The sequence below is a fragment of the Arachis hypogaea genome, chromosome 19 (assembly GCF_003086295.3).
Source record: "Arachis hypogaea cultivar Tifrunner chromosome 19, arahy.Tifrunner.gnm2.J5K5, whole genome shotgun sequence".
NCBI classification, from domain to species: Eukaryota; Viridiplantae; Streptophyta; class Magnoliopsida; order Fabales; family Fabaceae; genus Arachis; species Arachis hypogaea.
The window spans coordinates 130,568,419-130,593,559 of record NC_092054.1 but is presented as its reverse complement, the minus strand read 5'-3'; the positions used below and the strand labels follow the sequence as shown (position 1 = coordinate 130,593,559).

General features: G+C 33.4%; 1 protein-coding gene across 1 annotated transcript; it reads right to left on the bottom strand.

The window, feature by feature from the left end:
- Positions 1-15,295: 15,295 nt before the first annotated feature.
- Positions 15,296-16,065, bottom strand: LOC140182350 (zinc finger BED domain-containing protein RICESLEEPER 3-like). Its single transcript, XM_072228518.1, has 2 exons — positions 15,453-16,065; positions 15,296-15,363 (listed from the first exon to the last, which is right to left on the bottom strand). Exons 1-2 carry the CDS (start codon positions 16,063-16,065, stop codon positions 15,296-15,298), a joined length of 681 nt encoding a protein of 226 aa, XP_072084619.1.
- Between the last annotated feature and the right edge of the window lie 9,076 nt (positions 16,066-25,141).

Below are 25,141 nucleotides of genomic sequence, written 5' to 3'. Positions count from 1 at the left end.
TAAGTAAATTACACTTAATCATATTACTTTCATTTTAAATAAATTAATTTTTTTATAATTTTACTCTTAAAGATTTTTAGTTATCATGAAATGTTTGTAGAATGACTAGTATATAAACTTGCAGAAAAGAAAAAAATAATATATATATATATATATATATATACAATAAAATATAAATTATACCTTTTGTCTCTAATGTATTAAAATTTTTTAAAATTATAAAAAAAATAAATTTATTTAAAATGAAAGTAATGTGATTAAGTATAATTTATTTAGATGTAATTAAAAAATAATTGAATACTATGTACAGTAAAAAATTAATATTTTTGAAAGATAAAATTAAATTAAAATTTATTTTTATGTATCGTTTTTGTCCCTAACGTTTTCGTTCTATTTAAGTCCCTAACGTTTCAAAATCGTCTCGATTTTGTCCCGCCGTCAATTCTGTTAACGGATCTCTAACGACAGGACAACATTGAGTCAATTTTGAAACGTTAGGAACTTAAATAGGACGATTGAAACGTTAGGGACAACTTTGGGACTTACCCCAAACGTTGGGGACAAAAACAATACTTTACTCATATTAAAATCGACCACATCCAAGTGAGACCTAATTGAGAATGAATACATCCAAATGAGAATAATTGAAAAATATAATCTGATTTGTTAGTATAATTGATAGTAGGATAACATTGAATCACTTTTATAAACGTTAGGGACACAAATAGGACTTACCCCAAATGTTGGGGACAAAAACGATACTTTACTCTAACTTTAATCATCCATTTTAACTTTTTTTTTAATTTTCTGTCACTTACTTTTACTCATTGACAGCAACAGAATAGACGAAAAAAGATGGTGGAGACGAAGAAGAGTGATGAGCAATTGGTAAACGCGTGTTGGTGGAGTATATATACACACAAAAATCGAACCATCTGATTTGTGCACTCTAATTTTTACCCTTTTTTTACACTAGTCAAACCTAACGTTTTGGATTTTTCAATTTAAAAAAATTTAAAACACCACAACTCGAACCCTTCAAGTTGGACTTTGAGATATAAAAAAAATATACAACATTAATCGAACTCGGCGATTTTTGTATTACAAAAATCAAATTCTCAATGTCAAAAAATTGGATGGTCTAATTTTTTTTATATTCAACATCAAATTAGACCGTCTGATTTAAATATATCTATTTTTTTAAAAAAATTAACACCACATCATCAAAAAATACACGTGGATCTCAACAACAATGCATAACACACAAATGTTATGCAATATCCAAAAAAAAAAATCAGTCTAAAACAAAATGTCATTTATTTATTAAAAAAAAAATAAAATGCTGTATTTTTTTTTTTGAGCTATCAAATTCCCACTTTATGTTATCACATAATCATTTAGAACATATATATAGAAATGTGTCTTGAAAATTTAAAATCAAACCGAATTTCTCCACATTTTGAAGTTAGTTATTTTATTTTAGGATCCCGCTAGGGTAGGGGTGGCAAACGGGCCTAAACCCGCCGGGCCAGCCCGCGTAACCCGCCAAAAAAGGCGGGCCGGGCTGAAAAATTGGGACCGCCAAATAGCAAAAGCCCGCTTAACCCGCACCGCTTAAACCGCTGGTTTTGGCAGGCTTTGGCGGGGCGGGGCGGGCTTCCCCGCCGGGCTTAGTCTTTTTTTAGCAAGGAGTATTTTTATAATTTTTTTTACCAAAACCCAACTTCCCCAACCCAACTTACAAGAGAATGAAGATGAAAATTGGGTGTTTTAGATTATGTTTGTTTTGTTTTAGAGACAATATTGTTAATTATGTTTTGGATTATGTTTATTTTGCTTTGGAAACAATATTTATAATTACAAAGACTTTAATGTTTGTGAATACAAAAATTATAATTTGTTTATACTTTTAGAAATTATAATAGTTAAAAGTAAAAAACAAAAGAGATTTTTTTATATCTTTATATATATTATTTAATAGTTAAAAGTAAAAAAAAAAAAAAAGAGGATATTTGGCGGGCTTAGCCCGCCGGCCCGCCAGCCCGCCGTTAGGCGGGGCGGGTTAGGATTCTGGGACCGCCTCACTAGGCGGGGCGGGGCGGGCTTCCCCGCTTGCCACCCCTACGCTAGGGAGACAATGAACTATTTGTACAATATGTACAATGGGTTATTGAGTTAGAAAATGAACATCTCCCATACTATCTAGAATAACCATCCGAGTACTAGCGATAATAAACATCTTCTCAAAAAATTAAAATGATTTTGGGATTCACCAAGGTTCGAACTCTTAACCTTTCGGATTTGGCGCTCTAATACCATGCATGATACCACTCATCCCAAAAGTTTCAGCTGATAGGAAAGGTAACACTAATGATTATATCTCTAATATTCTCTAAACTTCCATTGTACACATTGTATAAATATTCCATTGGCTCCACATACTTTCCCTTTAATTTATTATTCATTTTTGGTAAATCATTATGTGACCCAACACTCTCTTGATGATTTTGCGTAACACTTTCCTTTTGGGTGATTGTTATGATACTTTATAAATAATATCTAATTTTTCAAAGTAAATAACTAATTAGTATTTAATAAATTTTAAATATCTAATTTTTTAGTTTAAAAATAATTTAAACAATTTAGATACTGAAACAAAAACCACTATATAGTTGCCTTTTCTTTTATGGTAATTGTTTGGTTTGGCACAAATACTATACTATGCAATATGAGGAGATTAAAAAAGAATATCACTGAGCCAACGTTTGTGGCATGTCAGATCACAGTCACATTTTCTTAGTTTTCTCGATAGTTTGGTCCTACCTAAGACCTACCTAAATGTATAGTTATGATAGTTTACGTTAGATGTTTAGAATTTTGATATGAAGTTTACAACGACAGCATTACTTTAGTCAATTAATTTAAAAATTAACTAATAATTGAAAACAAATGAATACTAGAAAAAATTGAAACTAATAAATATCATCAAAATCTCAAGTAAAACAACATTTAAAAGTAAAATAAATAAAATTGAATTTAAAATATAGGATTTAATATTTATAATTAAGTTAAAATTATTAGTTAAAATTTAAAATTTAAAATTTAAAATTTAAAATATAAAATTTTAAAATTTACGGTGGGTGAAGGCAACAATAGAATGACAAGATAACAATTGCTTTTTTTTTTTCAAAGATAATAGGTTATATTTCATTAATTATTAAAAAATGAAATACAAAGATGTCCAAAAGTAGGATAGCATAATAAAAGGTGGGGATTTTCCAAAAACACTACACTGAAGGTATTCATCCAACGGTGCGTGGTCGAAAAACGAAGAAAAATCTTAAAGAAGAAATAATGATAAATCAAATTGAATGCAACTAAGAGCTTGTCTCATGGAGATGACGACCTAAACTGGGAGTTCTTTGGTTTTCACGGAGCAACTTGACAGAGCTTGCTAGAATGGCAGACGGCATAGAAGTGGAACCTTCAAAAATCAACTGGTTGCGAGCTTTCCAGCAGTTCCAGCAAATGATAGCAAGCAATTGAGGATTACGGTCAGCATTCTTCAACGGGTTAAGTATCTCTGTTGATGCAGTCCACCATGTCCAAAAGTCGTTAGAACTCTGAGGGGGAAGACAGTCACGCAGGGGCGGAGCTAGAAATTATTTTGGGAGAGGCTAACATAAAAAATATAAGTTAAGAAGAAAGAAAAATTAAAAATTAAAAAGAGGTTAAACTAAAAAATTAAAAAGAGGTTCAACTAAAAAATTAAAAACTTATACATACACCTTATTAGTTTGGGGGGGGGGGCATCGCCCCCTTGCTCATAACGTGGCTCCGCCACTGCAGTCACGAAGATAACTCTGAGACCATACATCTTTAATTCTAGAGCAATCGATCAAACAATGAGTGACTGTTTCCGTTGCTTCATGACAGCAAGGGCATATTGGTGATATAGATGGGATGCGGTGATGAATCTGAGCAAGCACCGAAAGTCGGCCATGGAGAGCTTTCCAGATAAATAGCTTAATTTTGTGAGGCAAGTTTAACTTCCATAGATCAATCCACGGCTTTTTCTGCTGCATATAATTAGGGCAAAGCTCCAGAGACGGATGGTAAAATAAATAGCCAATTCTGTAACCTGAAGCTGTATCATATTGTTTGGATTTGTTCAAATCCCATTGCAATTTGTCCCTACTCTGCTGAATTTTAACTGACAAAATCCTGTTTGCTACGTCTTGGGGAAATAATTCTTGAATGAGAATCTGATTCCAATTTCTATCTTCAGTAATTAGATCTTTAACTCTTGGAACCAACTCAGAAATAGCCTGTCTATTTGGCATGTCAGAAATCATTAAAGGATACGGAGGAGGCAGCCAAGGATCCTCAAAGGTTCGGATATTCTCACCAGTACCCACAGTCCAATTAAGACCTTTTTCAACAATCTTTCGGCCTTCCAGTATGCTCCTCCATCCCCAAGAAGGTAAGACTCCAATTTCTGCCGTTATAGCATTACCATTGCTAAAGTATTTACCTCTTAATATTTTGGATAATAAGGAAGTAGGCTGTGTTACAAGTCGCCAAAACTGTTTGCCTAAAAGCGCCAGATTTTGGATTCTGAGATCTTTAAATCCAAGGCCTCCTTCTTTTTGTGGGCGAGTCATAGTGTCCCAACTAATCCAAGCCATCCTCCTTTCAGAACCTTTTTGTCCCCACCAGAACTGAGAAAGTAGAGAGTGAATTTCCGAAATTAAACCATCAGGCAACTTGAAGCAAGACAATGTATAAATAGGAATAGCTTCTCCCACTGCCTTAAGCAATACGTGTCTACCACCTGACGAAAGAAGATTGCGCTTCCACCCTTGGATTCTTTAACAATTGTTACTTATAAAAAGATAATATTATTTGATTATATATTCATCATATTTTTAAATCATTCAAAAATTTATTTATCATACATATTTTTTATTTTTGTTTTTATCAATAATATAATTTTAAAAGATAAGTACTATTTTGATGCTTAAGATTTAGATCAAAATCGATTTTATTTTTAACTTTTTTCTTATTTAAAATGGTCCCAACATTAAATTTAATATTAAAATTATTCTTTTAAATATAATAATTTTTTAAATGAAAAAAATACCTTTTATTTTGTTTCAATGACATCACATTCACTACTGCACCAATGTCTGCCTCTCCATAGTCACCACGTTAACAATACCATACTTCAAATTCTTTACATTTAATAACAACAACAGTCGAAAAACGTTTATTTTTTTTTACATACTGGTATAATTTTAGTGTAATACTCAATCATTTGATTTTATGATGTTTTTTTAAAATTGTGGGAGCATGATAATTTTTTAGTATTACACCAAAATTTTTTTAATATACAAAAAAATTATATACAATACAAGGAGAACGTATTGTCAATACAAGGAAAGTGTATTGTCCTATTCCCACAATTTTAAAAAATACCATAAAATTCAATGATTGAATATTACACCAAAATTTTTTCAATATACAAAAAAATTATCCGCAGAAAAAACTTTTTCAAAATAAACAATCAAAAAAGAGCCAAAACCACACATCATCATTACTGAGCAAAGCAAAGTATTTTAAAGCATTTCTATATATATATTTTTTTTTGTCAAGAATTCTTTTTCATGTTATATTGCAAACAAATCAGCACATAGACCATTATTGAGCCTGGATTCAGATCCAAATTTAAAATTATTAAATCTTAATTTCAGAAAATAAGGAACATTAACTCCAACTTAAATTACGTATGATGGAAGTGGCGGTCCAACTGTATTGTGGTAGTGACAGTAAATGCGAACGAAAACACTGTGCTATAGAGGCGACAATGGACAGCACTGAGGAAGCGGCACAACACAAAAAAGCTGCGACAACAGGAGACAGCACAGTGGCAACGATGCAATGAAGAGGGAGGAGAGCAGAGAAGAGGTGCAGGCGGTGCTACTGAAAACGCGAAGAGAGACGCTAGTGGTGTGACATGAGAGAAGAGGGAGAGCCAAACTGCTTGAAAACAGTCAACGGAAGAGACGGAAGAAGATATTGCAAAGAGTTTGGAGTGACGTCGTGGAGGTAGTTCCGGTGGCAATATGATGACTTGAAAGGAGCAAAAACTGGGAAAGAGTTGAGAAAGAGATGATTTGAGATAATGGAAGATGATGGAGGCTGATGATTGAAGATGATGGAAGATGGTGACAGTGGAAAGATGAGGACTTTTATCTGATGGTGACGGTGAAAAGATTGATGATGGAAGATGAGGGATTTTCATCTTATTGAAGATGATAAGAACTTTTTTTTTAATTGTCGAATTTTATAAAGTGTAAATTTGTCAAAAGGATGATTTTAATCATGGTTCTAAAAAACGGACCAGACTGGGCGATCGAACCAGTTCAATCGAGAACCGGCGAGTAAAATAGTCCGGTCCGCTGCCTATAACCGCTAGAGTTAAAACTGCTTAAAAATTGCCGAACCGGCCAAGAATTGGCCGGTTGGACCGGACCAGTAACTGCCCGGTTCGAATAAAACGACGCCCTTTAAGTTAGGTGGGAAGTTTAGGTTAATCAAGGATTCAGATTTTAGTCCACTTGACCAAATACAATCCTACTTTGACCCTAATCCCATTACAACCCTGGAAAAGACCTCTTGATATGTGTATCTGTGTATTAAATTTTTGTTGATTGGTAGAAGAAGAGCAAGGCTTAGAAAGCAAGATTAGTAGAGAATTGAGAGAATCGAATCTCACACTAGAGTGATTAGAGTGTATACACTTCTAATGAGGGTTCGATGTTCGATTCTTTGTTCTCGGCTTTCACAAGCTTTCTTCTTGTAAGTCTATCTTTGACTTTATTTTGGGATTTGAATTAGTGGAATCCAGTTCATATTTGTTCTTGAAAGATTTTTTTACTTTTAACCGAGTAGGTAGAAACATTTACCTTGTAGTTGCATTCATATAGATAAGTTGCATTGCATAAGTCTCACCATTTTTTCTTCACTCTTTTGGTTCCCTTAAGCTTAGCATGAGGACATGCTAATATTTAAGTGTGGGGAGATTGATGAACCACTATTTTATGGTATATTTTGTACTGAATTGAGTAGATTTTGTCAACTATTCTCACACTTATTCATGTAAATTGCATGTTTTTAAGTTTCCTTCCGAATTTTGTACTATGATTGAAAACATACTTCCTAGACCTTAAAATTGCTTATTTTTAATTCTCTTTTATTACCATTCGATGCTATGATGTGTTTGTTAAGTGATTCCAGGGTTTATAGGGCAGGAATGGCTTAGAGGATGGAAAGGAAGCATACAAAAGTGGAAGGAACACAAGAATTTGGAAATTTGAGAAGCTGGTACCGACGCACACGCATGGACGATGCGTACGCGTGACCAGTGCAGCAGACAAACGATGCGTACGCGTGGATGATGCGTACGCGTGACCAGGAATTCGTTCAGCGACGCGTACGCGTGGATGACGCGTACGCGTGACGAGCGTCACGTGCTGCAATTAACATAATTCGCTGGGGGCGATTTCTGGGCTGTTTTTGACCTAGTTTCAGGCCCGAAATTGAAGACAAAAGGCTGCAGCGTGGAAATGGGATTCACGAATCATTCATTCACATTTTTTTAGGTTTTAGATGTAGGTTTCTATAGAGAGAGGCCCTCTCCTCTCTCTATGTTTTAGGGTTTTTAGTCTTATTTCTTCTTAGCTTCAGAATTTTGTCTTGCTTTAATTTAGTTTCTCTTCTATCTTTTATTATTCTAGCATCTTAGTTTATCTTCTCTTCTTGATTTCTTTATTTTTCCAATTTAGCTTATGAACTCTTCTTGTTAGATTTAATTCCCTTTTAATGCAATTTGAAGTATTTCATGTTTATTGCATCTTTCTTTAATTGTTGGTTATTGATTCCTTGCATTTGTTAATCTTAAATTTTACTATTGCTTGTTACTTTTCTATGCTTTTATTTTGTGCCTTCCAAGTATTTGATAAAATGCTTGTTTAGATTTTAATATAGATTTTCATGTTCTTGACTTGGATTGATTAATTAGAGACTCTTGACTTTTGTTGATTGGTGATTGAAAGTTGCTAGTTGGCTTGAGCCTCACTAAATCTAGTCTTTGATTAGGACTTGTGAACTTGAATCGATTTTGCTCGCTTGACTTTCCATCATTTGTTAGAGGATAATTAAGTGAAAGCAATTTGCACTTACCATCACAATTGATGATGATAATAAGGATATGACTTCTAATTCTCTTTCCTTGCTAAGAGCTTTCTTAGTTATTAGTTTATTTTTTTCGCAATTTATATTTTCTTGTTCCTTATTTCAAAACCCCAAAAAGAAATACACATAACCAATAATAAATACACTTCCCTGCAATTCCTTGGGAGACGACCCGATGTTTAAATACTTCGGTTTATTTTTATTGGAGTTTGTACTTGTGACAACCTAATTCAACGTTGACCGATGATTACTTGTCGGTTTAGAACTATACTTGCAACGAAGTTATTTTGAGAAATTATTTACCGACATTTTTCTTCCGTCAAACAACACCCACCTTAATCATGATCAATCAAAGAAAGTAATGATGCTGCCTAAAATTTTGATAATCTTTGTTAATTTTTGAAAAAGTTTGTTGCTCTTGTGTAACTTATTATTGTGTTATTGTGGTTTAATTATTGGTGTTGTTGCTGCGTAATTGTTATTGTGATTTAATTCTTTCTTCGGACATTAGAGATTTATTGTTAACATTTTGATGTTTGTACTTTTTTTAGGATATTGATTTATAATTTATTTATTATTTTATTATAAACGATTTTTTTAGTTGAACCATGATTGAATCGGTTGAACCAATATACCAGTAAACCAATAACTAAAACAGTTCGATAATTAGTCCGATTTTTAAAACTTTGATTTTAATATTAAATGTAATGTTGGAGACCATTTTGAACAAAAAAAAAATTAGAAGCAATTTTGATTTTGACAACAAATTTTAGAGACTAAAACAATATTTATTCCTAATTTTAAAATATTATTTTAAAATTTAAACAAAACCAATATATATTTTATTATAGAATAAGAATATACGTCATCTCACACACTTATTTTTTTTTAATTTTTTATTTTTCTAGTCTAATTTTTATTAATCCAAATAATATAAGAAAAGAATGCAACTTTTTTTTTCTTTTCTTTTTTTTTTTTTTCAATTTTTCTTCACAACCAAACAAAGACTTAAAAGGCTTTTTTTATAAATATCGTCAACCAAATTTTGTTTTAAATAATACTAGTATATATATATATATATATATATATATATTCTCTCTACACATACAAATTTTTTTACAAATATTAACTTCAATCTAGGTGAATAAATAAATAAATAAAAATAATTTTTATTAATATTAAACTAATTTAATTAAATTTAGTTTAAAAAAAACTCATACATATAACATTATTCTTCTCGTATATCCTCTATCTCCTATTAAAGGCAACAGATTACAATATACGCATACTATTAAAGGCAACAAATTACACTATACGGATAATTTTGCAAGTGCTTATGAATTCCTCTACTGAAAAAAATAAATAAATAAAGGAGGCGCAAGTCTAGGTGACAGGTGGCATTAATAAATTCCATGTATGAATAAATTTTTTTCTCTTTTGATGAGTCAAGTACTCAAGTAGACAAGTAGCATGTACCCCTACATTAGAATTCAAGAGAGAGGGAGAGAGCGATATAAAGCATGAAAGAGAAAGGCCAGAGGGAAACAGCTTGTGTTTCTGACACCAGAAGATCGAACATTGAATCCGGAATTCAAAACTCAAAGGGAGTTTTCTTTTTCCAATTAAAAACAAGACTAATTTTACGGTATTTTTTATTTAGTGTTTAATTTTTATTTAATTTATTTTTATAATGATTTTTAAATATTTTAAAATTTTTTAAACTTTTATAATTTTAAATATAATATTAATTGTTTAATTTTTTTAACAATTAGATAATAATTTTTAGACATTATCATAAATACCTAAAAACAATAATTTAATTATAATCTTAGTTTTATTTACAGAAAATTTAAGGATATGTATTATAATAGTAACTAATTTTTGTCAGAAATTAGTTTGTATATAGAAAGTAAATTGGTGTAATTAACTAATATTAGTCATTAGTAAAATTTACGTGTATCTAGTGATAATATCTTGGCTTATTTTTTTTTATATAAAAATATTATTGCTGTTTTTAATGAAAATACAAATATTTGGTGCATTTGTAGATTAGTGAATGTATCAGTTGGGAAGCTGCAACACATGGAAGGCGTGCTGAGTCAGCAGTGGGGGCGTGCTGCTAACACGTGGAGGGTATGCTGACTCAGCATGTGGGACATGTTGTCAACGTATCGCATTCTGATTTATTGGCGATGCAACACGTGATCTGCGTGTTGAGTGCTCTCTCTATATAAGACAAAACTCGATACCATTTCATTGCGAAGAGAAGAGTTGTTTGAGTGTGTTTCTGGTGTGATGGAGGGTACCGCAAATTTGATGGTATATCACAAATGTAAGATTATACGAAATACTCATGAGGGAGTGAGTTTTGTGTGTGAGAATCCATTTTTGTTTGTAGTTCCATACACCATGACGTTTATGGAGCTTCAGAATGGTCTCTGTTAAAGCACGGAGAACGATATGTTGAGGAGAGTGAGCAATATTCTATACTGAAATCCCGTTATAGTATTTGGTGGTCGAATACAGTTTGATATTATGCCAATCATTAACGAAGCAAGTATATAGAATATGTTTCATATTCACCGGCAGGCTCAGATGTGACAGCCAAAGATTGAGTTGTATGTTGAGTTTGAAAATGTAGAAGAAGATGGGATTTAAAATGATTCAGATATAGAGGATAATAGAGTTGAAGTGTACAAAAGAATGAACAATGATAGCGAACAGGACTTCGAAGCTACTTATGAAGCCGACAACGAAGATGAGGATGGTGATGTGGGAAGTGAGGCAGTAGTGGAGAATGTAGTGGTTCCTCTCGCAATTAGTCAACCGATGGACGTTCTACCTTTTATGCGTAACTTGGATCTTGACGCCATGCATGTACCAGAATTCTCCGAACATGCAAACCTAAGTACGTAATAAGATTTTTCTTTATTTATATTTTGGATGGATCAATGACTGATGATTTCTGTTTTGTGTAGGTGTTGTTGATCCTGAGGATGGGGAGTTCAGGATCGGAATGGAATATAGTTTTAGAAAGTCGTTCGCAGCAATTAGAAGTTACACTATCTCTAGAGGAGTCGACTACAATGTTTATGAGTTCGAGCCATAAACGTTCTACGCAGAATGCAAGACGTATAGGCGTGGGTGCGACTAACTTATCCAAGCTAGCTTGATACAGAAAAAAGGTTGTCGGGAGATACAGAGATACAACGGTTGGCACATGTGCACCATGGAAACAATTTCACAGGTTCATTCGAAGTTAGACTCGGACACAATTGCTGAGGCTATAAGGCCATTAGTTGAGACCGACCCGTCCATCAAGGTGAAATCTATAATTGCGGAAGTCTAGTCAAGGTTCAACTACACCATCAGTTACCGAAAGGCTTGGTTGGCAAAGCAGAAGTCCATAGCCAAAGTTTTTGGTGGTTGGGAAGATTCTTACCAAACTTTGCCATGGTAGTTTTCAATCATGGTTCAGAAGATGCCAGACTCAATTGTCTAAATAGAAACACGACCCCTGTACAATGGGAGCGAGGAGGCAGATGGTGTCAAGATACTTCACCACGTATTTTGGAATTTCAATCCATGCATTAGGGCATTTAAGCATCGCAAGCCTCTGGTTCAGGTTGACGGCACACACCTTTAAGTAAAATACAAAGGTGTATTTTTGGTTGCTGTTGCACAGGATGGGAACCAAAACATTGTGCCTATCGCTTTTGCCCTCGTGGAGGGGGAGACTGCTAATGCTGACCATTTTTACTCAATAATTTACGAAGGACTGTTGTTAGAAGAGACGGTATGGATATAATCTCAGACCGACATGAGTCAATCCAAGCAGTAGTAAATCGTTTCAAAGGTGATTGACAACCTCCAAGAGCATGGTGGATGTTTTGTATTAGGCACATCGGTAGTAACTTCTTAAGGGCATTCAAAGTCTTGCACTAGTAAAAATTTGTTGTCAACATAGGGTATTCAAGGACAACGGAGGAGTACAACATCAACTATAAGAGGTTGAAAGAGCAAAGACAGGCATATGCCCAGTGGTGTGATGCAATTGGACTTAGAAACTGGGTATTAGCATTTGATGAGGGACACCGATGGGCCACATGACGACGAATCTTGTTGAGTGCATTAATTCAGTGTTGAAGGGTGCTCGAAATCTCCCTGTGTTGGCGCTCGTCCGAGAAACATATTATCGGTTAAATGAGCTATTTACGCAGAAAAGTGCCAAGGCTCACGATTGCAAGCGTGTTGCATTTACTTACTCTTTTTTTGCACAATAGCGGATAGAAGCAAATATGCAACGTGCTAGAAATATAGTTGTGCATCGGTTTGATAGACAAAACGAGGTGTTTGAGGTGTGTGAAATGCCTAATGAAAAAGTGTTGGCAGTTGATCTTACACGACAGACGTGTGACTATGAGCACTTTCAGGTGGAACGACTACCATGTCGCCAGTGACGGATCCCGAAAATTTTGATAGTGGGGGCAAAATATATATAATATAATAATAATTTTTATAATAGAAATATTGTGTGTACATAAAAATTAGTTATCAAATTATTCATTAATCATTATATATTTATAAATAAATGTATTATTTAATTTATTTTTAATGTATATTTTTTATCTCAATATGTACACAGGTGGTTATTTTCTTTGTACATATAACATGATTAGTCTTTAAAATATCTAATTTATAAATTAAAACACTAAAGTAGTAATTTAAATAATAACAGATAATTTAGAATTTTATTATTTAGGTTTCGTATTTTAAATATCAGTTATGGCTAGTATTATTCCAAGTCTTATTGTTTAACTTAGTTAGAGTTAGTTCATAAAATGATTTAGATGTGTAGTATTACTCTTATATATATCGTAAATACTTATTTAAGAATTTACTTCTCATAAAATTAGAAGCCAACTCTTATTGAAATTCATAGTTGAGAAAATTCTTTCAATTAATGCAATTGTTACGGAAAAATTAAAACTAATAACAAAAAAAGATAAATAATACTCTTTCGAGTCAATTTATAAGAAAAAATATAAATTTTATTTAAATTGAGAATTGATCATTCTAATGACATCTAATACAAAATTTTTAAATTGACTATGAAGTACCAAAAATTGAATAAAAAATAATTGTGAGATCAAATTCAATAATTTAGTAGGGACAAATAAATTATTATCGTATACTACTAAAAAAAATTCAAATTGTAGTGGGAGCACTTGTCCCCACAATCACACATGTACATCCGTCCATGCATGTCGCCATGTTATTGCTTGTTGTGCTAACCAGCATCTTGATTGGCAGCTGTATGTGAACGATGTGTACAAGATGACAGAGGTTTGTAAGGTCTACAGATTTGAGTTCGTACCAATAGGCGATCTAGAGACATGGCCTACTTATTCGGGACCAACATTGATCACTAATCCTGCTTTGCGGCGAATGTCAAAAGGTCATCCCAAATAGACCCAATACCTGAATAAAATGGATTCACATAAAATGCGTGGTCCTTGGATATGTTGTCTCTGTGGTAGACAGGGTCATAATCGGAGTTGATGTCCTCAACATGCTGGACCGAGTGGAGTTGATGATGATGGTGGTTCTTAGATCTTTGTTGGTCGTTGTGTTTGTATGTTTAGGTTAATTTTATCAATTAATGTTTTTGAGGTTTGTCATGCTTTCAAGTTAATTTATCAGTTAATGTCTATATGAGTTGTTGTGTTTGTATTATTAAGTTAAATGTTAACTTCTGTGAGTTATCACAGTTGATAGTTTCTAAGATGATAATTTCAAATTTGATACAATAACCTTACAAAAGATTAACTAAAAATTACATTAACTTAATTCTGAAACCATAATTTAAAATTCGATAAGGTAAACTTACAAAAGATTAATTAAAAATTACATTAACCTAATTCAATAAAGTAAACTTACAAAAGATTTATTAAAAATTACATTAACTTAATTCTAAAACTATAGTTTAAAATTCGCTAAATTAAACAAACAAAAGATTAATTAAAAATTAAACTTACTAACCTCCGCTTACTTCTTTCCAATCATCCAATTAAGTCCCTTACCCATCATGTCCTGACCGAACCGCAACGGAGTAAACCTATTAGGTGGATTTCTTTCTGTCCGTAGGTTATATGGATGACCCCAAACTAAATCATCGACATCCGGAGTAGCTGACCTACCTGCTTCTACCGGAGCAAATGCTCTGGGGTTGTACTCCTCAACAATCTCATGTTCGTTCACATTCAACTCAAAAGTGCTCGGCCCAGTAGGTGGTAGATTGAGACGAGCAGTATTGAATACCATATCTGGAGCAATAAAATCATTCTGTCGGGAATCACATGACGCCTACCTTAAAGTACGATCAGAAGCAGACCCCGTCGACTAGACTTTGGTGGGGAAGGGATAGTGCTTAAATCTGGAAAACGACTCACACTGGTGTCAACCATTGTTGTATATGATCATCCCCGTCTCCATCCCCATCAACGGGAATCTACAATGGGATCAACAAAAAGTCAACCCATTGCTGACTGTGACTAGGGCTGGCAATGGGTAGGGTAGGGTAGGGTTTAACCCTACCCGCGGGTTGAAATTTTCATTAAAACTCTACCCTACCCTACTTGCGGGTTGAGAATCTCTCAACCCTAACCCTACCCGCACCCTAAAATTTTAAACCCTATCCTACCCTACCCTACCCGCAGAAATATCAATTTTTTTCAAAATAAATATAAAATTCAATCATTCCAAATTTCATACATATTAATAAAAAACAACTAAATTCAAATTAAAATTAAAAATAATAAAATCTTAAAGAAATCCAACATAAAATTACAAACATACATATTGTTATATTAATAAAATAAAAAACTAAGTTTAAATTAAAATTAAAAACAATAAAGTCCTAAACAATCCAACATAAAATTACAAATAGCATAATTATCAAGTTATTAATAAAATTAAAATAACATAAACAAAGATAAATGTCTTCAAACATTTCTTCTAATTCCAAGTTCTTACAACATTATTCTTCTGTCAGTTCAGAAAATGCATCATCATCTTTATTTGCAGTTTGATAATCAGGTTTTCCACCTAAAAATCAAATACAACAATTTTATTATATATAATTTTAACATAATTATAATTTCTAAACAAATTAAAAAATTGAAAACATAAATAACCTCTTTTATAATATGCTGCCAACAACCAATTTTGATTGCATATAAAAGCCTCTACCGTATCTTCATGAAGGCTACCACGATGAGTAGCAATTATATGGCCACTTGTGCTAAAAGAAGACTCAGAAGCAGCAGTAGACACAGGAATGGCAAATATGTCTCTTGCAATTTTTTGAAGAGTTGGAAACCTAACTCCATTTATCTTCCACCAAACTAATATATCAAAATCAGGAGTTAGAGGATGAACATCTTCCTCTACATAGTGATCAAATTTCATCTTCACAAATGAACTTTTTTCCTTCTTCTTTTGTCTAATATACAATTGATAACCAACATCATCATCTTCATCTGCATTAACCCTAAGCTCTTGTGTAGATTCCACTGACATATTACTTAAATTAGATGTATTCTTTTGATATTCATGAAGTAACTCATAACATGTCTGTTTGATTCTCTCAACTTTCCTTGTGCATTCATTAGGATCTTCACATACCTTAGCAAACTTATATTCAATCCTATCAAGCTTATACCTAAGATCTAGAATTGTAGCAACACTCATAATTCTATGAATTTCTTCCCAATACTTATCGAACTTTCTCTTCATCATACATGCCATGCTATTAATAACTGGGTTAGGAGAAACAGCCTATTTTTCCAATCCAACATGTATATCACATACTTTATTAAAGTAAATGTTGGCAGTTAGAACTTGAGTTCCAGAAAACAACTAAGTCACATCATAAAAAAGTTTTAATTTACCACAAATTTCTTTTGCAAGTTTCCATTTCTCATTACTTGGCACACTTTTATAATTGGAGTCTTTTTGTTTTAGTCGAGCAAAGGCATCTTTGTACAACCATGCAGTTTCTAACATCACATAAGTGAATTCCATCTAGTCATACAATCAAGAGATAATTTTTTTTGTAAAAGGAACACCTAACTTACTACACCAACTCACAAAGGTTTCATGTCTTTTACTAGTTGAAGTCTAATACACCACACTATTACGAATTTTCTCCACACTTTCTTTAACTAAATTGAAACCATCCTTCACAATTAGGTTTAAAATATGAGCACAGCAACGCATATGCAATAACTTACCCTCTAGCAATAAATAATTTGAGTTTAGACGTCCCAACAACACATCAATCATAGCATCATTTGTAGAACAATTATCCAATGTAATAGTTGATAATTTTCTATCTGAGTTCCACTCCAACAAAACTTTCATTAATGCATTAGAGAGAACTTCACTTGAATGAGGAACAGGAACATAAGTAAAGCTGAAAATTGTTAAAACTATATCAAATAAAAAAATATCACAAGTACATCAAGCATTAGAAAGCATATCTTATACTAGAAGTAAAGTTTAAGGTATTACCTCAATACTCGCATTTGCAAATTCCATGAACTATCAATGTAGTGTGCTGTAACAACCATGTATCTTTTTTCCTAGTTGGAAGTCCACATGTCAGTTGTAATAGCTACTCGACTATCATTTGCATCCATCATCTTGTTTATGTTAAGCTTCTCCACTTCGTACATTTCAAAGATATCCTTTTTGATTATGTTTTGGTTTGGCATCTTAAACGTTGGTTGTATTAAAGCAAACACTTCCCTTGTTGCAACATGATCCACATATGACAAAGGATACTCATGCATACAAATGAAGTTGGCAATCAATTTTCTTGTGTGAGATGCATCAAATATAAAAGCATCTGAACTATTCTTTCCATGTCTTTGAAGAGATTCGGCAATTGTTGATTGTCTTGAATTTGCTAATTTTATTCTCTTACAATAATGGAGCACATGTTTCTTCAAATTTGTAGTCCTATTCCTTGGATTGGTACCAATAACAGACTTACAATGGTTGCACTTTGCCTTCCATTCTTCTCCCTCTAAAGTATTACCAATAAACACTTTTCAATAAAGATTTGTTGCTATTTTCAACTGAGACAGACTCGTCCGGAACAAAATTAGCAGATTCTTCAATAGGAGTTTCTTCTTGTTGTTCTTGAGCCACTACATCCATATTGGTACTATCCATTATTGCCTACACAATAGTAAAATAAATAATAAACATTAAAAATTCAAGCATGCTGAAAAATCTTTAAGATTTAGAACAAGCACAAAAACTGCAAGAATTGTTGTCTTAAAACAAGTCAAGTTGAGATGGACAAAGACCAATAAACAAGCAAATGCAATATACAAAAAGCCAATTTAATATGAATCTATTCAAACGAAAAAAAAAAAAGATCAACGAAGGAGCCGGTTACATTCATCATAGTTAATTTAAAAAAATGGGAAAAATCAATCATGGCCTCATGGGCACAGAGTTGAAGGAGGAACCAACTAGCCAAAAAAAAAATACCAACAGAAACAGAAAAAGCATGAACCCTAGAACTAGAACTATAATCTTTTGAATACAGAGAAGGAGCAAAATCTCTAATAAATAAATAAATTATAAAAAGAACCCAAAATATTGCAAGTCAAAGATCACTTTGAGAAAATTTTCAGTCAAGACCAAAAGTGTGTTAAAAAGGATAAATCAGTAGGAAAACAAAGTCACAAATTCAAACGCAAAGTAAAGCCCCAATTTTCATGTCCAACCAACTAAACGAATCAACATGATGAGCACAAAATTTACAAGAACTAAACATTACATGAAGAACAAATAAGCATGCTGAAAAATACCAAGAAGAGCACGGAGCAGCGGTGTAGAGAGGAGAGAAGGGCACGAAGCAGCGGCGTTGCAAGAAGAGCACGGAGGAAGAAGAAGAGTTGCAGCAATGGAGGAACGAGGAAGGACCCAACGAGAGTTGGGGCTTGCGGTGAGGCTTGTGGCTTTGGGAAGAAACGGCGCTCCCACTTAGTCTTAGGGTTTCTGATTTCTGAATGATGAATTATATATGATTTTTATTTTTGTTTAATTTTTATTTTATGTTAACTTCATAAATATACAAATGCTATATATTGCCAAAGTAACTAGCTAGCTTAGTAGTTGCTCACTTGCTGCACATGAAGGAGGTTGAGGGTTTAACTCTCACCTCCTTCACTATGTATATAACTTTTATAAAACATGTTATATATAGGGGATACGCCCGCAGGCCTACTCGGACCGCACTCTACCTTACCCAAACGGGTTGGGTACCTGCGGGTAATATGTATTGCCAGCCCTAACTGTGACAGCTGTGCTGACTGCGACGGCTGCAACGGCTAGGCTCGCCGTGGTAGCTGGATTGGCCATGGTGGTTGTGCTGACTATGATGGCTGCGACGATTGGGCTCACCATGGTCGCTGAACTGGTCGTGTGATGACCTGGCCGTCATGGCTGTGCTGATTGTATCAGTTGTGCTGACTGTGGAGATAATAAAAAAATGGTTCAAACACTACATACTGTGGTCCCTGAGGTGCTGGTAGTATAACACCCTGTTACTAGTTCTAAAGCTTATAATATATGTCCAAGGATTTATCTAACTAGAAGTCCGATGAAGGAATAAAGCTCAAAGTTGCATAAAGTGGAATTACAATACGCAAAACATTCACACCCGATACTAAATGCGTAGGCACGGACAGAATAAGACATAATAAATATAAAACCTTATCAATAGCTTCAGAATACACAAGGTAATAATTAAAGTAAACATGATATACATATAAGTATGATATATAAAAAGAGGATTAGTCACAGCCTGCAGAGTTTAGGCCGGCTAGTCAAACTGAATACAACAGAGTCATGTAGTCCACTAGCCTAAGTTTGCAGAAATATTACATATTACATAAAGGAAATCGAAACCATACCTTGGCCGATTCTCACGCAACTCGAAACACCAAGCTCAAACTCAGGGATCCAAAACCATCAAGCTCATTCCAATAAACATCAAATCTCAATCTAACATCATACCAACATACCAACATCAAACCTAGGATTCATAAAAATAACTAAACACAAGGATTTAGTGAGACCTTACCTTACCCAATGAGATTAGGGGCAAAACCCAATATCAATGCTAGATCACCCCTAAACAAACAAAATCACAAAATCTAACGTAAAATTGCAGATTCAATTAGGGAAGAAATTGGAGCATAAGTTTTGAATTCTTACCAGATTTTCTTAAATATAAACGAAGAGCTCGACGAGAGCTTCGCATGACCACAAACAGCTCATCAATCGGAGCTCCGTAGCTCAAGTTATGGCCAAAAGAAGGAGGAGATGGATAGTAAAAAGGGTTCCTTCTTCTCTTCACAAGTTCAGCGCCCCTTTCTTTGTTTCTTGATGAAAATGAGCTCCATGCTCATTAGTTAGGGTATTTATATGTTGGACTTGGATCCAATGTGGGCCCAGTCCAACCCACTAAGTATTTTTGGTCCGTTTGGCCCATTTTGGGCCAAAACCTTTCAAATTAGTGTCCGATTTTTAATTCTAAATTATTTTTGTCCTTTCAAAACAATAAATTCAATTTTCAAAATCTTATTTTTCTCAATACGTGGTTCCGTTCAAACTAGAACCGGTACTGCCGGCTTAAGCACCGGTACGCATTTTTACAAAAAATTTTCATAAAAGATATTTTTTCCCACTCAGAAAAATTCATTGAATTCAAATTTCACCTTTTTGTTTTCAAAATATCATTTCTATATTTTCGAACCTATTCCGGGCAGTATAAAATTATCATTTTATTAAAACGGTTATTCCGGTTATTACATTCTCCCATCCTAATTAGGAATTTTGTCCCCAAATTTTGAATCGCGTGATATACTCTCCACGAAACGTTTTACTACCAACGTTGTCAACCCAAATGAGTCATCAAAGCCTCTCGTCCACCATAGTCCTACCGTGCCGATGTTCCCTCTCGCCTTCCGCTACGTCAATCTGATTATTTGTCACTAATAACTTGAATTACTCCACTACGTCGAACATAATTTTTCCTTTAAACCAAATACTGCTTTTATAACATTTTTCCAAAACCTTCAAAACAAGTTCGATATAAACCGGTTCAATGTTAAACCCTTTTTTTTTTCAAAGACTCATAAATCATTTATCCTTAGATCAATCAAAATCACTTTCGATAAGTTAATTTATAAACCAATTTCACAACTTAACAAAATCATAGAACTTACTTTTCTTTTTAAACATATCATTCAAACCAAAAGTTTTGACCTTGTTTCAAAACCAAATCATTTAAACCAAAAGTTCTAAACCAAATTTCAAAATAATTCTAAACTTTAAAACTTTTTCAAACAAGGTTCAAGGCCATACCGGTTAAAAATAAAAAATCCTAATCAAAAACCTCAAAAGCATTTATCTTTAGTCTGTAGCTGCATCAGTCGGCAGTCTCCCTGCCACCAATGCTGAGCCTCACCAATCAATTGATATGCCGCAAACTCCACGAACTGGTTTTCCGGAACATGTTGAGCTTGTAATGCATAGACTAGGTTAATCATTCTCACTATCTCTTTGTTAACGTGATTGACCTCTTCTGCGAGTTGCTATTTGGGATCCTGTCTATACCAAACAATCGATACCGAGGTGACCAGTCTCAATATCTCAAGCCTAGTGCTTCAATTATCCCCCAAAGGCACTCACAAACAAGCATGCTATGCATATCAAGCAGATAACCTAAATAGCATAAAAGAAAAACGACCCAGAGTGTGCAACGAAACACAATCGGTCCATCCCTCAGGCTCACGAAGACGAATCGCTCTGATACCACTAAATGTAACACCCCGTTACCCTAAACCTTACCTCTAGCCGTAAAGTAAAGGATAACAAAGTGTCACGGCATCTCTAAAGCTTCTAATATATAATATATGTCCAAGGATTTATGTAACTAGAAGCTCGACGAAGAAATAAAGCTCAAAGTCGCATAAAGTGGAATTACAATATGCGAAATATTTACACCCGATTCTAAACGCGTAGGCACGGACAGAACAAGACATAACAAATATAAAAACTTGTCGATAGCTCTAGGATACAAAAGGTAATAATTAAAGTAAACATGATATATATAAGTATGATATACAAAAATAGGACTAGTCATAGCCTGTGGAGTTTAGGCCGGCTAGTCAAACTGAATACAACAGAGTTTTGAAGTTTTAAAATAGCAACAACCTATCCTATAGTCCACTAGCTTAAGTTTCCAAAAACATTACATATTATATAAAGGAAACTAAAACCATACCTTGGCCGATTCCCACACAACTCGAAACACCAAGCTCAAACTCAAGGCTCTAAAACCATCAAGCTCACTCCAACAAACATCAAACCTCAATCTAACATCATACAACATACCAACATCAAACCTAGGATTCATAAAAATAACTAAACACAATGGTTTAGTAAGACCTTACCTTACCCAATGAGATTAGGGGCAAAACCCAATAATATTCTAATGCTAGATCACCCATAAACAAATAAAATTACAAAATCTACTCAAAAACCAAACATAAAATTACAGATTTCATTAGGGCAGAAACTAGAGCATGAGTTTTGAGTTTTTACCAGATTTTCTTAGATAGAAACGAAGAGCTCGACGGGAGTTTCGCGTGACCATAAATGGCTCGTCAATCGGAGCTTCGTAACTCATGTTATGGCCAAAAGAAGGAGGAGATGAATAGTAAAAAGGGTTCCTTCTTCTCTTCACAAGTTCAGCGCCCATTTCTTTGTTTCTTGGTGAAAATGAGCTGAATGCTCATTAGTTATGGTATTTATATGTTGGACTTGGGTCCGGTCCAATCCGCTAAGTATTTTTGGTCCGTTTGGCCCACTTTAGGCCAAAACCTTTAAGATTAGTGTCCGGTTTTCAATTCTAAATTATTTTTGTCCTTTTAAAACAATAAATTCAATTTTCAAAATCTTATTTTTCTCAATATGCGGTTCCAGTCAAACTAGAACCGGTACTGCTGGCTTAAGCACCGGTACACATTTTTACAAAAAATTTCCATAAAAGATACTTTTTTCCATTTAGAAAAATTCATTGAATTCAAATTTCACCTTTTTGTTTTCAAAATATCATTTCTATATTTTTGAACCTATTCCGAGCAATATAAAATTATTATTTTATTAAAACGATTATTCTGGTTATTACAGGTGGCTGAGGTTGATGATGAGGAACTTGCTCTGATAATCTCAGCAGATGGCTGAACAAATCCATGTACAAATCACGATACTCAGCCAACGGTCTAAAGTCCTAAGTCGGAAGGGGGTGCAGATTCCCGCAATTAAGTGTCATGGCGGTTGCCCCATTCCTCTATCCATTCCTCATGTCAAACTTTCCAGTCATGAAGTTGCACTTTGCGAAGAGTGATGCAATGCTCTTCCGATAGAATGACTTTTGCTAGCTCTGGGACGGGTTGTGCATACTCGAACTAATGCATCACTCAGTTCGCAGGGTGCCATTCGACACACTCGATCGACAATAACAGAGCAACAGTGTCTCACACCTTAAGGTGTCCATGTAGCTCGTCGGGTATGATCAATCCTTCATACGGCACAAACTTCAACATATTATTAGAAAATTAGAAACCTAATATTAATGTTAGATATTAACCCACAAAGCAAAAACATTAATTTTGTCCATGTAGTCTATTTCTTGCCTAAATATTGATGTGGTCTTGATAACTACATTGTGGATCGTGCGGAATGACTCCACCTACAACACATAACATTGAAAAAATTAAAAAATGCGTGCCGTCAATCAAATATGCATCATCAATAGAATACAAAACTAAAATAGGAATTGTTACCTCCGAGAAACTGGTATGTCAGCTACTGGAAGGTGCTGTCTCGGAACGGGCGCAATACATGGCATTCGCTCCTATGTCCAAACAAACAAAAAATTAAGAGGGCCATCCATCTCCTTAGTATCATACCATGATGCACGACACAGTGTCCTGTAAAGATGCGCAAGACATGCTGCCCCCAACTGTAAGTGTGGATCCGCTGAAAATCGCAAAGTAACAATAAATACTTCTCGTGAGCATATGCCATGGACTTATCTACAAATAAGGTCGAACCCCATAAAATAGAAAATATAGCATCTGACGTATCTCTAAATACAGTCTAAAGTGTCCAATAGCTCTGCATATCTGATACAACAAATCTATGTCAGCTTTACATAAGATTTGGAGGAACTACTCACAACGGGTTCGTTGTCGAAAATCACGATGCTCTGACTCTACAAAAATTTGTGACTGCTATCTGTCCAGCCGCTCACAACCTCTCCATCAATCGGTAGGCCAAATATGTGAGCCACGTCTTCCAATATAACGGTAACCTCATCCACCGGCAATACACAGGTGTGAGTTTCCGGCCTCCATCTTTCCACGAGAGCAGATAGTAAGGGATAAAATTCTCTAATCACCCTAATTCTCGAAACGTGGTAGAATTCTGTTGCTCGTAAGGAGTTTTCTACTATCGAATTTCATGTCTTCGGTAGATCAAGTTTACGGACCATAAAATTCCTGTTAGGCTAGTACAACAAAAATATATTTATTCGTTAAATATATTTATTAGTTTAAATGAATGAAGATTATAACAAATAATTTTTTCTTATACTAATTTACATCAATATAAAATAAAATAAAAAATATTATATTATACTATTTATTTACTAATGTAAATACCTAACTAAAAAATTTATTTATTAATAATTATATTATTTATTACTTTTAATAAACAGACAATAAAATATAATAATTGTTATCCTCAAATAATTATGATAACAAATAATCGAAGAAAATTATTCTTTTTTTGATATTTATACTATTTATTATTTTTACAAATAAAAAATATTTATTAATATTTTTATTACTGATTCTAAATAAAAATATAAATATTTATTAAAATACAAGATCAGAAATTCGTTTAATAATAATATTTATTTATTAATATTTAAATTATTTATCAAATTTACAAAAAATAATCACATTATTATAACAAAAAAATTCAAAAAATTATATATTCATATTTATATTATTTTTTATTTATTAATTACAAATATTAAATAAAATAATATTATACTGAAAAAATAAAAATATTATTCAAAAATAGTTTAATATTTATATTATTTATTAAATTTAATAAATAATACTAAATACAAGCTAAGTAAAAATAATAATACGAAAATAATAATGCTATATCATTATCATCTAACACTAAAAAATAACATTAATTAAAATTAAAAAATTTAAATACATAAAAAAAATTGATCAACTTACATAAATTAGATGATCCAAAGAATTGCTAATATGTTCTTTGGATACTATATAATTACGAACCATCTCTGATTAATATAAACTAATAATATTTTTTTTTATGTATAAAATCACTTTTTTTTCAACACATTATTAATTCTCTTCTTCTTCTTCAGAGACTTTTCTCTGCAAATCCCTCTTTAAACAAACCAAATCCCTCTCTTCTCCAAATTTTAGTTTCATAAAGGAGTGTTGATCTCAATTTAAAAAACTTCAACCCTGTGTTACTTTTTTTCAAAGAAAGGAGATGTTCTCTGCATGCAGGTATAACTTTAACATGCCCTCCTCGTGTTACAAAGAACTCTGCAACTCCTCGGAAACGTGTGAAAATCTCTGAAAAAGTTGTATGGAATCTTTGAGCAACACACCCCCACGTGATGACTTGGAGCCTCTATATCTGTGACGAAGTCTGCAAAACCTGGCTGACATCTCTGCTTAGC

Bases quoted from the DNA above. Each gene is read 5' to 3' on its own strand.
- LOC140182350 (XM_072228518.1), bottom strand. From the start codon at position 16,065: ATGGCATGTATGATGAAGAGAAAGTTCGATAAGTATTGGGAAGAAATT. The intron at 15,364-15,452 runs GTTATTTATGTT...TTTGATTTTTAG, and splicing joins GGCAGCATATTATAAAAGAG to GTGGAAAACCTGATTATCAA.